This window comes from Musca vetustissima, unplaced genomic scaffold (genome assembly GCF_032173495.1).
Source record: "Musca vetustissima isolate MV318-11 ecotype Yass unplaced genomic scaffold, APGP_CSIRO_Mvet_v1 utg43848, whole genome shotgun sequence".
Classification (NCBI taxonomy): domain Eukaryota; kingdom Metazoa; phylum Arthropoda; class Insecta; order Diptera; family Muscidae; genus Musca; species Musca vetustissima.
This window is the reverse complement of record NW_026877948.1, coordinates 175,500-189,494: the sequence shown is the minus strand read 5'-3', so window position 1 is coordinate 189,494 and position 13,995 is coordinate 175,500. Positions and strand designations below refer to the sequence as shown.

Below are 13,995 nucleotides of genomic sequence, written 5' to 3'. Positions count from 1 at the left end.
TTTCCTAATGACCCAAATATCTAGCGATTAAACCATGAAAAGTAAATATACAAAATTAGTTTTCTATTGAGTAGAGAAAGTTCAAATTGTTCACTTCTACTAATTCCTGACATGTGTATAAAAATTTATTAACATTTAAAGTAATTGCAATGAAAAACATTTTTTATGATATTAGGCATTGCATATTTTTGAATATTTTTCATATTTTTGACATGACCTGCTACATCGAATAGGTGAGCAATGAAACGCCTAAATAAAAAATATGCAAAAATCCGAGGTCTACTTAAGATTCAGCATTATGATTCATTTTGAGGGTTAATGAAAAGTTAACAATAATTAATTTTCAGAATAAAATAAAATGTCGTTTGGTTATATCAATGTTTTGTGATAGTTGGAGTGATTTAAAAATCAAATTTTAATATTTAAACATAAGGTACTAACATTTAGTGGATAGGGAAGTTACTCTTGATCAGAATAAAATTCAACGTCGACCCACTTTTTGGCATAATAAAAGTCTTGCACAATTTTCGGTATTTTTGACGGATAATGCAGTTTACAACCGAAAAGGCTGCAATTTGACATTCCAAATTCGTAGTTAAAACGGTTCCCCAGAAAATGTGTAATTAGTCAGTATTTGTAAATACCTATAGAGGTGCCGTTTAAGTTATGTATATTATTATTTAATTTTTCTAGTTTTCTTTTCTAACCTTAGTGTCTGTAATTTGGTATTCAATTTTCTATGTTTGTTTATATATATAAATTAACCGATCAGCAATATGTTGCACAGTAATGACAGACCGTTATTACCAAATTAAATATGAATATAATAAGATCCTTCATTTATTTTGTTTTTCCAGCATGTGAAAATTAACGAATGTCAATGGCGATAAAGGTTACAGCACTTTATTGAAGGCAACTGTGAATTAAATAATGTATTCTATTTTACAACAGCGGAAAATATTTCGAGGTCTACTGCTTATAATTCCTTTTGTGTGCATTGCAGCCTATTCCGGTAAGTAAGACACAGGTTGAATATACACAAACATATAGAACTAAACATATAAACTAAATTACAAATCAAATTAGCAATCAGAACATTTTGTCAATTATTTGAATGGTTTTAGAGTGCAGAAATAAAAATTTACTTAGCGCATCATTTTAAAATAAAAACCTGTAATATCATGGAAAAATAATGTCGGCAATTTTCAAAGATATATAGATATGAATCATATTTTTCTTATAACATATCAAACAAAATCCTAAAACATCAACATAAATTCTGTAAACAATATCACAAGGGGAAATAATGCTAAAACAATTTTTTTGCTGCAATTCTTGAATCGATCGACATTCACATTACTCATTAGTTTTATCAACTTCATATATAGAGTAAGTTCGGGTAAAAAAGTAATTAATTAATGTGACATTAAATTACTTAAAAGCCATTTGTCATTTGGTTTCCATTCACAAATTTCTCATATCCCCTGCTGTCCTTTTTATACCCTCCACTATAGTATGGAGGGTATATTAATTTTGTCATTCCGTTTGTAACTCATTGAAATATTCATTTCCGACGCTATAAAGTATATATATATATAGGGTAAAATTCTAAGACGATCTAGCCATGTCCGTCCGTCCGTCTGTTGTAATCACGCTATCTTCTGAAGGAATTGAGATATATCGCCAAAATTTTGCATAAAGTCGCATTTTGTCTGCAGGCAGGTCAAGTCCGAAGATGGGTTATATCGGTCCACGTTTAGGCATAGCGCCCCCATATGAGGGTACAGTCCACTTTTCGATATTTTTCAACCTAATACGCTGAAATTTGGTACATTGGGCTCTTTTTGGGTATCAAATGTCTTCACCTAAAATTATATATATCGGTTCAATTTTTCTGGTAGCCCCCATATAACGGTACCCCCCAAATTATGGCATTTTAGGGGTTTTAAGCGCGTTTTTAAACCGAATTCGCTGAAATTTGGTACAATGCACTATGGGTAAAAAGAACGATTTTTTGGCATAAAGTATTTTTTTTTTGTTTTCATATTTTAAAATGTAACTGATTTTCTAAATGTAGATACCCATATTAGAAAAAAAGTCAGCAGTTTCAAAGTCACATTGTTTTGGTACAACTGGCGGTAAAAATCAGCTAAGTTCGAGTGCTTGTAATTTGAAAAAATTTGAAAAAAAAAAATAAAATGTGTAATTATGGAAAACGTTAGTGCAGGTATGTAAAATTAAGACGAGATTTCCTTTTTGTCATATTTGTCTGTTGTTGTAATACTGTGAAATGTTTTGTTTATGTATAACTTTATATAAAATTTATTAATTGTAGTTTTGTTCCGTGGAGTGTAACTTGTGAATGGCAAAGCATTGCAAAAAGGTGTTAACAATAAAAGGTTATTAACAAAAGTGTGTTAATTAATGAGTAACTAGGCGTTTTGTTCTTGTGAATTATGTGTTACAGAATATCAATAATATCAGTTTAAATGAAGACCAAATGCGTTTGATATTAAAATAAGTTAAAGATTTTGTTCAATCGTAAATTAGATCGATTCAAAACTAAACATTCAAAAATGACTTAGCAAAAGTATAATTATAGCAATGGATGGACAGTATGTTTCCCCAAACAAAATAGGTCGCCCAAGATTAAAATGTGAAGATGCTGGACCTAGGCTAAAAAGGAAATTAGCCTCCGAAGTTGCTTCTTATTGGGTGCCAAATTTCTTCACTAATAATCATAAATATAGGCCATTTTTTTGGCTAGCCCCCATATAAGACACCTTCAATTTTGCATATTTTGAGGTTCTTCAGCACGTTTTTCTATCGAATTCGCTGTAATTAATATTCGCCCCATTCTAAGGGTAGTTCCCATATAACCCCCTTTGGCGTTGTCCCAATATAGGCGGATTCTAACACAGTATAAAGGATAGCCGTTACACTAAATAGTCAGTTTTACCCTACAAATTATGGAATTCTACGACGATTTAGCATCGGATTTAATAATTCCACTTTCTAAGGAAATCGTGATAAAAAAAAAAAAACTGGAACCTGACGATAATGAAATATATCGGCCAGCATTTAGGCATCTCCCCCATATAATTATACCTCCTGAAGGAAAGAATTGATACACAAAACAAAAATATTGGATTCGAAATTGACATATGTCGGTCATTAATTAGGCATAGCCCTCATATAATTATAACCCAAAATATTCGCTAATTCCTACACTATGTAATCTAAATTGCGGTAGTTTGAGGATTGTACATTCAACCATGGAAAATATATGCAAAAATACTCACGGTTGATATGCAAAAAATATGCACGGTCGATATGCAAAATATATGCCAAAAATATGCTCGGTAGGTCGATATGCACAAATATCCACGGTCGGTATGAAAAAAATTGCAAATATGCACAGTATACTAGGTCGATATGCAAGAAATAAGCAAAGATTATGCAAAATATATGCAAATATGAACAACATATTTCAAATATGCGATAATTTTAATCATAAAAAAATAATTTTTCATGGTCATTTTTTAAATTTTTATATAATAGACCTCGAACTTGTGTACTTTCTTTATTTTTAAGCTGTAAAAATAAAATTTTGTATATACGCGTTTCATGGTTCAACTGTTAGATATTTGGGGCATTATGAAAAATTTGCTAAATATATGTATAAAATATGCAAAAATATATGAACCGTTATATGGGGATATACTAAAACGTGGACCGATATATCCCATTTTTAATACCTAACATCATAGGAGTAATAATAAGATATGTGCAAAATTTCAATGTTCTATCTTTAATATTGCGACCTAGAATACCATTCATATTTTTGCATATCGACAGTGCATATTTTTGCATATCGACCAGGCATATTTTTTTATTTTTGCATAATGTTTATTTTTTGCATATCGACCGTGCATATTTTTTGCTTATATTTTGCATATCGGCCGTGCATATTGTAAACTTGTTTCTTTTGTTTGTAAGGGCGCAGGAAGAATTCAGTAAAGTTAAAATTTTTTTTGGATTCCAACAATCATTTCAAACATAACTAATGTACACTTTGATTTCGTCCATTAAAACAGTAATAAAACATTTATATCAAGCTGAAAGTATGTCATATGTATATTCATTGTAAAGGGTACATATGTACCCACTAGTGAATGGTAAGAAATAGGAATATACTAAATATTTGTACTAAAAGTGGGAAATGTTAGTACGCAAACAAAATAGTATAGTAATGAAGTTTCTTTCCTGGAAACTACTAAAAATTTTACATGTGTATTGAGCGATTAGAAGAGGTAGAGTTTGGAATTCGTGTACGTTGCTTCTAAAATAAAAGTATAATTACTCCCAGCGCCATCAACAAGTTAATAGGATAGAAGTTGGCATTGCGTAATACGCCAAAAGTTGGTAAATTGTACCTAAAGGTACCAGTACTAAGTATTGGGTACGGTAGAACGGATAAAGATAGGAACTTGTTACGAAATACTTATCTGGAACTACGACGATAAACATTTATACATAAATATTTTCCAGAAAGAAGATTAAAATGTACTAAAAAGTACAATGCATTGTATACGGCGATACGGGTGGATAAAGAATTTGGTACAAGGCTTTTTATATGAAAAACAATGTAAACAACTAAATATTGTATACGACAGAAGGAGTAGAGGTGCAGTCCTGAAATTGTGTATGTACATTTAGCTATAACAAATAAAAAAAATTATTTTTTTTTAAATGTGTACTAAAAACTATCTTTGACTATGGCAATTAAAATGTTTTATGGAAATATTTTTCGAAACCTTTTACTAAAAATTACTAACAGTTATATGAAATATAGTTTCCAATCCAATACTACAACGAATGATTATGTATTTTGGTTTAATCTTCCAATGTAGTGAAATGGACGAGACTTCATATACAAATAAGTGAAACTATGCAAACAAGCCACTGAACACCACAAGTACTAGTTTTTAAAACTTCTACCTAACAGTACAGATATTTATTTCCAATGAAGTTTCCAACACACTGGACTTCCGATATTATGAATAATGAGCGGGATGTTTATATCGAGGATATACAAAAAATATCGAAAATTTTTCCAATGAGGATTTTGTAAGACGTAACATACCAGAAATACAAAATTTCTGCAAATTTAATGGAAAATTTCCCTATAATATGATGCGCTTTGCAAAATATTATATTAGAAATTCGTATATAAGTATAAGGGTACACAAGTACTAAAACGTACTACATATTTTACCATTAGCATTAAATTACCGAAAGAAGCAAAAAAGGTTGAAAAACGTATCATTTGCATTAGTGTATCGGGAGGATCGAGAAAATAGTACACTTTCAGGAAAATAAATATAAGTAAGTTGTACTCGATTTAGTAGGTTAGAAGCAGGGTGCGAAGAATGATAAAAATACACTCTTTCTCACGAATGCTCATGGGCGAGAATTCGAATGTTTTTAATTTATCGCGAATGATAAAGTTACAACGAATGCACAAGGATTTGCATTCTCTCGAGAATTTTCGCATTGTACGAAAAATTCACGAACGATAAAATTTCGCTGCAAGCGTCGTCGATTCATCCTTTCGCGAGCATTCTTTGCTGAAGAATATTCTTTTGAAAAACTCAAAAACAAATGTTCGCGAATTCTCGCGAGCACAGTTAACAACAACAAACAAAAATATCATAAAAACACACACAAACAATGAAGGAATGTGTGTGGAACAGCGGTCGGCAACATATACATACGCATTTGTTTGGTCACACAGACACAAAGTGTGTGAGAGAAACCCTTGCTCTCTCGAAAAACTTCATCTGCAATAATACGATAAAAATCATGATAACAAGCGATAACACAACCGCCTTCATCAACAGCTGAAACGAGACTGATCGGTGGTTGTTTTCTTTCACGAACGTTTGCTGTTATTGCTCTTGCCGTTTTGAACATTCTCGAGAATTCGGGAAAAATGTTGAATTTTAAAGTAATCTTATTTCTTTAAATCCTAGTGTTTCCCCTAAATGACCAAATACTTAATTTACATTTCCAAATTATACATTTTAAAATACACCTAAGTCTGTAAAAAACCGTGTAAAAAAATACGTTGATCTTATACATAAAGGGAATTCCTCTAAATTAGTGATATTCACATTTGCTTTGACCAGTAAAAATTGTTTGTACGCGCTAAAGGGGAATTCACTTAAATCTTTAAGCTAGTGTTCGCAAACTATAGATACTATCGATGGTTTTTTCTTTCATAAATACTTTTTTGTGATATGAACATACTTCGCAAAAATTAAATTTGACAAAAAAATTAAGTAAATAAAATTTCAAATCGTGCTAAATGGAAAAAAATCGTCTAAAATAATTAAAAATATTCAATTTTCAAACCGTGTTATATCAAAACCGTTTACAAAAAGACCATGTAAAAACAGACTTAGGTGTACTAACATTTTGCACAAAATGCTTTGAATCACAACTTTTGTTTTGTTTTTCTTTTTTCTACTTCTGCTTTAGTATATCATTCGTAGTGCCAGATTGTACAAATTCCTTCAAAAATGGTGATTGTTTTAAGGAAAAAAAGGGGGCAACACTTTGTTAAGAAGTGGTTTCATTTATTTTCATCTAGATCAGATCCGTATAGACTATTTGAAAACAAACAACTAAAAAAGCGTTAAGTTCGGCCGGGCCGATCTTTTGGTACCCTCCACCATAGAATTACTGACAAATTTTTGAAATTAAAACATATGGAACATACATATAACGACAATTCTTCCAATCGATTGTTGTAAACCAAATAGAAATTCAGCAATTTCAATGGGGGTTTTCCTAAAAACTCAAAACCCTAAAATGTTGACATATATTATTAACGCATGGTACGGTGAAACATGTGTATAAAATCCTGAAAATACTCCAATTTAGAGGGCAGTATTATATTTGAGGCGTACTAAAGCGGGACCAATATTGACAACATTGTGTAGGAATTAGCAACTACTTGGTGTTTTCATTATATAAGGGGTTAGGCCTAATTAAGGGCCGATGTAGCTCAAGTTCCAAGCTAATAGTTTAGTTTTGAATCCCAATACCGTCCATCACGCTAAATATTAAATAGGAAGGATGTTTTATATAGGACCTGGTCCTAAATGCGGGTCGATACAGTTCATTCTCAAACCTCACGTTTTAGTTTTTATGTCGATATCCTCCGAGGGTGATGAAATTTTGCATAGGGTTGTCTTTTGTCTGCAGGCAGGTCAAGTTCGAAGATGGCATATATCGGTCCACGTTTAGGCATAGCTCCCATATAAGGGTACCCCCCAATTTTCGGTATTTTGGGGTTCTTGAGCGCGTTTTTCAACCGAATTCGCTGAAATGTGGTACATTGTGTTCTTATTGGGTACTAAATGTCTCCACAAAAAAATATAAATATAGGTCCACTTTTTCTGGTAGCCCCCATATAACGGTACCTCCTAATTTTCAGTAGTTTGGGGGTTTTGATCGTATTTTTCCACCGAATTGGCTGTAATTTAGTACTTTGAGTTCATAATTGGTTCCAAATCACTCCACAAAAAATTATGAATATAGGTCAATTTTTTCTGGTATCCCCAATTTTCGGTATTTCGGGTTTTGGAGCCCGTTTTTCAACAGAATTCGCTGAAATTTGGTACATTGGGTTCTTATTGGGTACCAAATATCTCCATTAAAAATTATAAATATAAGTCCATTTTTTCTGGTAGCTCCCATATAAGGGTACCCCCACATTTCGGTATTTTGGGGTTCTTGAGCGCGTTTTTAAGCCTAATTCGCTGAAATTTGGTATATTGGGTTCTTATTGGGTACCATATCTCTATTAAAAATTATAAATATAAGTCCATTTTTTCTGGTAGCTCCCATATAAAGGGTTACCCCAAATTTCGGTATTTTGGGGTTCTTGAGCGCGTTTTTTAATTCTAATTTGCTGAAATTTGGTATATTGGGTTCTTATTGGGTACCAAATATCTTTATTAAAAATTATAAATATAAGTCCATTTTTTCTGGTAGCCCCCATATAAAGGTACCCCCAAATTTCGGCATTTTGAGGTTCTGGAGCGCGTTTTTCAACCGAAATCACTGAAATTTCGTATTTTGTAGCCGTATATGGAAACAAATCTCCCTACCAATAATTATTAATAGTCAACCCCTTTTAGGCGTAGTCCCATATAACCCCATTTTTATTTTTATTTATATTAATATAAATATCTGATTTTTCCGCGTCTTGGGTTTGGTTCTAACACTCTGTTGTAATCATTTCACCTGCGAAGGATATCGAGATAAAAAACTAGAACGTACGGTTCGATAATGAACTATATGTGAACTATAGCCCGCATTTAGGCTTAGCCGTAGCCCCTGTGTGGGGCTATATTAAATAGTTAGCGTGTTATATTAAAATAGTTAGCGGATTTTTTCCGTGTATTGGGGTTATCACATATAGCTGTATTCCACCATAGTAGGGGGGATATTCTGTAGACGAAATTTTCAGTTCATAGCCCACATAGTATGGAATTCTAAAATGATTTAGTCGATTTAGCCATATGTTGTAATAATTTTTCTCTCGGAGGATATCGACATAAAAACTAAAACGTGAGGTTTGAGAATGAACTGTATCGACCCGCATTTAGGACCAGGTCCTATATAAAACATCCTTCCTATTTAATATTTAGCGTGATAGACGGTATTGGGATTCAAAACTAAACTATTAGCTTGGAACTTGATCTAAATCGGCCCTTAATTAGGCCTAACCCCTTATATAATGAAAACACCAAGTAGTTGCTAATTCCTACACAATGTTGTCAATATTGTTCCCGCTTTAGTACGTCTCAAATATAATACTGCCCTCTAAATTGGAGTATTTTCAGGATTTTATACACATGTTTCACCGTACCATGCGTTAATAATATATGTCAACATTTTAGGGTTTTGAGTTTTTAGGAAAACCCCCATTGAAATTGCTGAATTTCTATTTGGTTTACAACAATCGATTGGAAGAATTGTCGTTATATGTATGTTCCATATGTTTTAATTTCAAAAATTTGTCAGTATTTCTATGGTGGAGGGTATCCAAAGTTCGGCCCGGCCGAACTTAACGCTTTTTTACTTGTTATTAATGATTACGACTGGCTCACATTGTTTCTGTTAATGAAATAAGTTGTCAATGTCTACTATATATTATTTTGATTTCTTAAACAAATTTTCATTCTCATTTCAGTTGCTACTATATATATTTGTCTAATTTCAGATATGGGAAAAAATTCATCCCCTCAAAACCTTTTTACAAATGGAAGATCACAATTTATAACAAAAAACAACTCACGGGTTGTGGTTCAAAAGGGTGGATTAGCTATTCTACCGTGCGTGGTAAAATTAAATTCAGCAGCCACAGTAAGTACATTAATAATTTGAATTTATCTTGAAACGGATATAGCGAAGGAAATATCATATTTAACTGTTTTACTGGTTATTGGGCATATAAAGTCTCAATATTGATATTCACTGCAATTTGAATCATATAAAAAACAACAAAGCGTACTTTCTTTACGGTTTAATTTCAATCTACTCTTTATTTTTCGTTCATAACAAAACAGCAATTTGAGAAACTCCTTGATAAACACCTGTTAGCACTGATATTAACATTGTTGTTGCGTCTTTACAGCTCTAAATTTGTACTTTATTCCTGTATCTATTACTGTGCAGTGTTCGCAAATAAACGGTACACTATCGTAGTGTACCGTGCCAAGAACACAAACACTAAAATTTTTTAGCGTTTGCTTGGTACACTAAAAACGTTGGGTACCGCAGTCGGAACACTAAAAGTCGTAGTGTACCGCGGTTGGAACACTAAAAAACGTAGTGTTCCACATACGGTCATAATACACTACCAGTACAGTTCCGGCAAGTGGGACACTACAATGTTTAGTGTTCCAATAAGTGGAACACTACAATGTTTAGTGTTCCAATAAGTGGAACACTACTATTTTAAAGTGTACCAAGTTGTGGAACACTACGATTTCGTTTTGCTCTGGAGCAGTAACGCTAAAAATATTTTTAGTGTTTGTGTACCGTTACAGTACGTTATTTTACTGTACCTATCAACCTTGGTACGGTACAGAACACGAAGGAACGGTAGCATAACGTTTATTTTCGAACGCTGTTTCTGTGATATAACTTAAAGGATTTTTCGCATAATTTCATCATTGGTGCTATTAATGACGCTTTACTCGGAAAGAATTTCTCGAAATAATTTACGAAATAAGTCACTTAATGCCTTAACAGTACTTCAAAAATACTCGGAAAGAATTTCTCGAAATAATTTACGAAATAAGTCACTTAATGCCTTAACAGAAAGGCAAAAAAAAAAAAATACATTTGAAAATTCTACATCTTTTGATCAATTTGTCCAATCTCCGACTTAATCTCTGAGAATGAAAAGAAGTCGTCATATAATTCTACAAATGTCCTACCGGAACAAGAAGTTATCATACCAGAAATTATTTAGGAAAACGTCATGTAATGTAATTTTCCGGAAAATATTTTTAAATTACAGTAAATCAAAAGATTTAGCCGCCATCATTCATGAATATGTACACACATGATCATATTAATTAGTACGCACTTTAGTATGATTTTCGTACAATTCAAGATAAGTTTAAATGAAAAAGTAAATAAATAAAGTTTAATTTGTATGTAGATCTACAAGATAAATACATTTCTATACACCATAGAATGAAATTGTAGTAAAGGTTGAGGCGTTGGTGTTCTAATAGCTGCGGCTTCGAAGAAATAAATACTGAAATTATAGCTGTTAAGTTTCGGCTGAGTAATACAGTCAAGCAAATTTGTTCGTTATAAAAGAAGTTCCTTATAACCAAGGTAAGGGAAAATATAGGCTTAGTAGAAAAATATATATTTAGTTAGAAATTGGTAGGTCTTGTGGCCTTTTTGATAATTCTTATTATGCGTCTCCTTTTCTTCAATGAATCTTCCATTACAGCTGACATTTTTGTAAAGGATGCCAGCGTTACAGTAAAACATTTCGTTAGGGTTGTCATCATCAGCATTACGTATATTTGTAGGAAGTTCGTTATAACCAAATTAAAATATATGAAAACTGGATGTTGGGACCGAATAAATAGTTCGTTATATCCGTAGTTCGCTATAAGAGTAAGGATTTGTATGAAATGTGTTCGCTAGAAGAAAAGTTCGTAATAACCGATGTGCGTTATAAGCGTACTCGACTGTATAACGTAGCATATAGCGTACTTACAAATACCATCAATGTCATCCGAATAATACGCTACTCAGTTTGTAAAAACCTGGTGCCCCGTGGAATTCAGTTTCATTGTCAAAATTAAAGAACAACTTATGTAAAGAACTCAAGAAAAGTGGTACGATGTTTGCCTTCGCAAGTTATCAGCGATATCAAACAGCAGTAGAGGAACTTCGGGTAATGCGTCTACAACTTTAGTAGTGTTGACGGCAAATTTGGGATACCATTTATAGTTTTTTTTGCAAAGTTGTCAGGCTGAATCCCAGTTTGTTGTTTTTAAAAATGTACCGCCCAGTTGCGGTAATTCGAAGGTAGGAAGCCTCATTATCCAACCGAAGCAGCTGTAATTTCGCATATCGAGCTTTCAGAGGGTATAAAATCTCCTCGCAGAAATGTTTTGAATGTGGTCCATGTTTCGAACTAGTCCCCATGAAAGCTTCCTGCTTGTTTACAGTTGTTCCCATTAATTCAATCCAATTTACTAATCAAACAACTCCTCATTGGGTTACAAATAGATAGAAGGCGTATAAAAAAGTATCTTATATAATGTTAATATGTCAGATATCAACTCGATGCTGTAAGCGAGTAAGATATAAAATATTGTTATTCCAAAAAACAAAAATATTGCAGCAGTTAAATTTTAAATTTATGTGGCGAGATTAAGAAATTGTTCAATCCAGGGGGAAGCTGTTTCCACAAACTACCAATGCAAACGGCAAATGAGCGATCCAGCGACAGAATTTTCAAAGCGTACAAAAATAATTTGAGAATTTCTGTTAGAATGCAAAAATGGGATATTATCAGCAATATATTTTGCTATACCATATTTCATAGTTTAACAGAAAAAATATAAGCATCGAACATGAACGTAGTCATCAAAGAACATCCAAGAAATTAGTTTTCATAAAGATTGTAGTTGCAATTGCAATGTTTCCCACAAACGTATTTTAGAACACTATGAAAACAACTACGTAACCTATGCAAATGGATAGAGATGGATATATATTTGGGTACTTACTATATTGTGGGTATTTATTTGGGTATTTACTATATTGAATCGGTAATACAACATCTTACACCCTATTTCCGGGTTTCTGTTATCAAATCGATTAAGAATGTATAGTTTTACGATACTTAAATACCCGAGTATCTACCCAAAAATTGGGTATAAACTTATATGTTTTTAATGCCAAAGCAAATATTGAAATGGAAAATGGGGTCCCTAGGTCCAAGTTTTGATATAGCCCCATTATAACCGTATCTCCCGATTTAAGGTATTTTTTGTCTATTAAACACATTTCACTACCAAATTGGCTGTAATTTGGCACAGAGTGTTCTCTTTGGGTACCAAATGTCCATGCAAAAATTTATGTATGTAGGTCCAAGTTTACTGTTAGCCCCCATACAAAGGTAAACCTATTCTGAGTATTTACCCAAAAATTGGGTATAAACCCATTAACTGCCGAAACACTTGACATAGGCGGCCAAAATTTCTGTCGTTTTGAGTCGACGACATACGGGATAGGGGTGATTAACTTTTTTCTATTCTATTATTTCTATAGAATTTTATAATAATTGTCGTTTAAGTTAAATAACTAGCTACTGCTTATTATGAGTTTTAAATTGTTATATAATTTAATACAACATATTGGCCATAATCGATTTTAAAAATTTATTATTTTTTTACTTAAATTTTGTCGATATTGAATATAAAATTATTGCTTTTACTAAATCAAGGCTTAAACCAAACACCCTTGACTCTTTTCTGATCTGATCAATATAAAATATACCGTAATGATTGAATACATAAAATAGGCGTTGGAGCACCATTCCATCTTCTCAGAACGCTTTACAATATCGGTTTATCCGGATATTGAATTAGTCTACATAAAATTGAAAATATCAAATACAAATTTTAATTTAGAAATTTACTGATTATTAAGGAAATGTTATACTCATATCCAACAAATACTGAATTGATTTGCCTAAGTGACTTTAATCTGCCTAACATTACATGGATCAGGGGGGTGAACATTATATGGATTATATACCTGTTGCATCTACTTTATCACCTATACTTATTTCAAATCAACAGTATTCCAACCTTTAAAGGTAAAACTTAGGATATCTACTTTCTTACAACACCGTACCCAAATAATATTATTTAATGAAATGTTCTCTTCTAGTGTTCCACAAGGTAGTCACTTTGGTCCGTAATGTTTTGGTCTGTACTTAAATGATCCCATCAGCTTTTTGGACGTTAAGTGTGCTTATGTTGGCTGATGATTTTAAACTTTTCGCAAATCTAAATTCTCCAAACCAATATATTTATTTGCAAAATTACCAAATTGGCGTAGCTACAAAGGAATGTCTCTAAATGTCAAGAAATGCAAAAACTACATATTTTAGAACACAACATGTGTCCTGTAATTACTCAGGAGGATCGTACACATTAGAGAATGTAGACTCGTTTGTTGATTTGGTGTTTATTCTAGATGACTGTCTGCGTTTCCACTTACATATTATGGCTTGTGTCAATAAAGCAATATCATTGTTAGGCTTTATAAAACGTTGGTCTAAAGAGTTCGATTATCCCTATGTGACACTCTTGTTCGACCTACCATAGAATATTGTTGCGTACTTTAGAGTCCTTTCTACAATTGTTATTC

At 32.4% G+C, this 13,995-nt stretch overlaps 1 protein-coding gene across 1 annotated transcript in view; it reads left to right on the top strand.

The window, feature by feature from the left end:
* Positions 1-861: 861 nt before the first annotated feature.
* The window catches only part of LOC133322670 (uncharacterized), a 66,151-nt gene continuing 53,017 nt past the window's right edge, over positions 862-13,995 (top strand). Inside the window, exons 1-2 of the mRNA XM_061531634.1 lie at positions 862-1,012; positions 9,299-9,441. Of these exons, the coding sequence (XP_061387618.1) occupies positions 931-1,012; positions 9,299-9,441 (225 nt within the window). The 5' untranslated portion in view covers positions 862-930. The remainder of the gene's footprint in view (positions 1,013-9,298; positions 9,442-13,995) is intronic.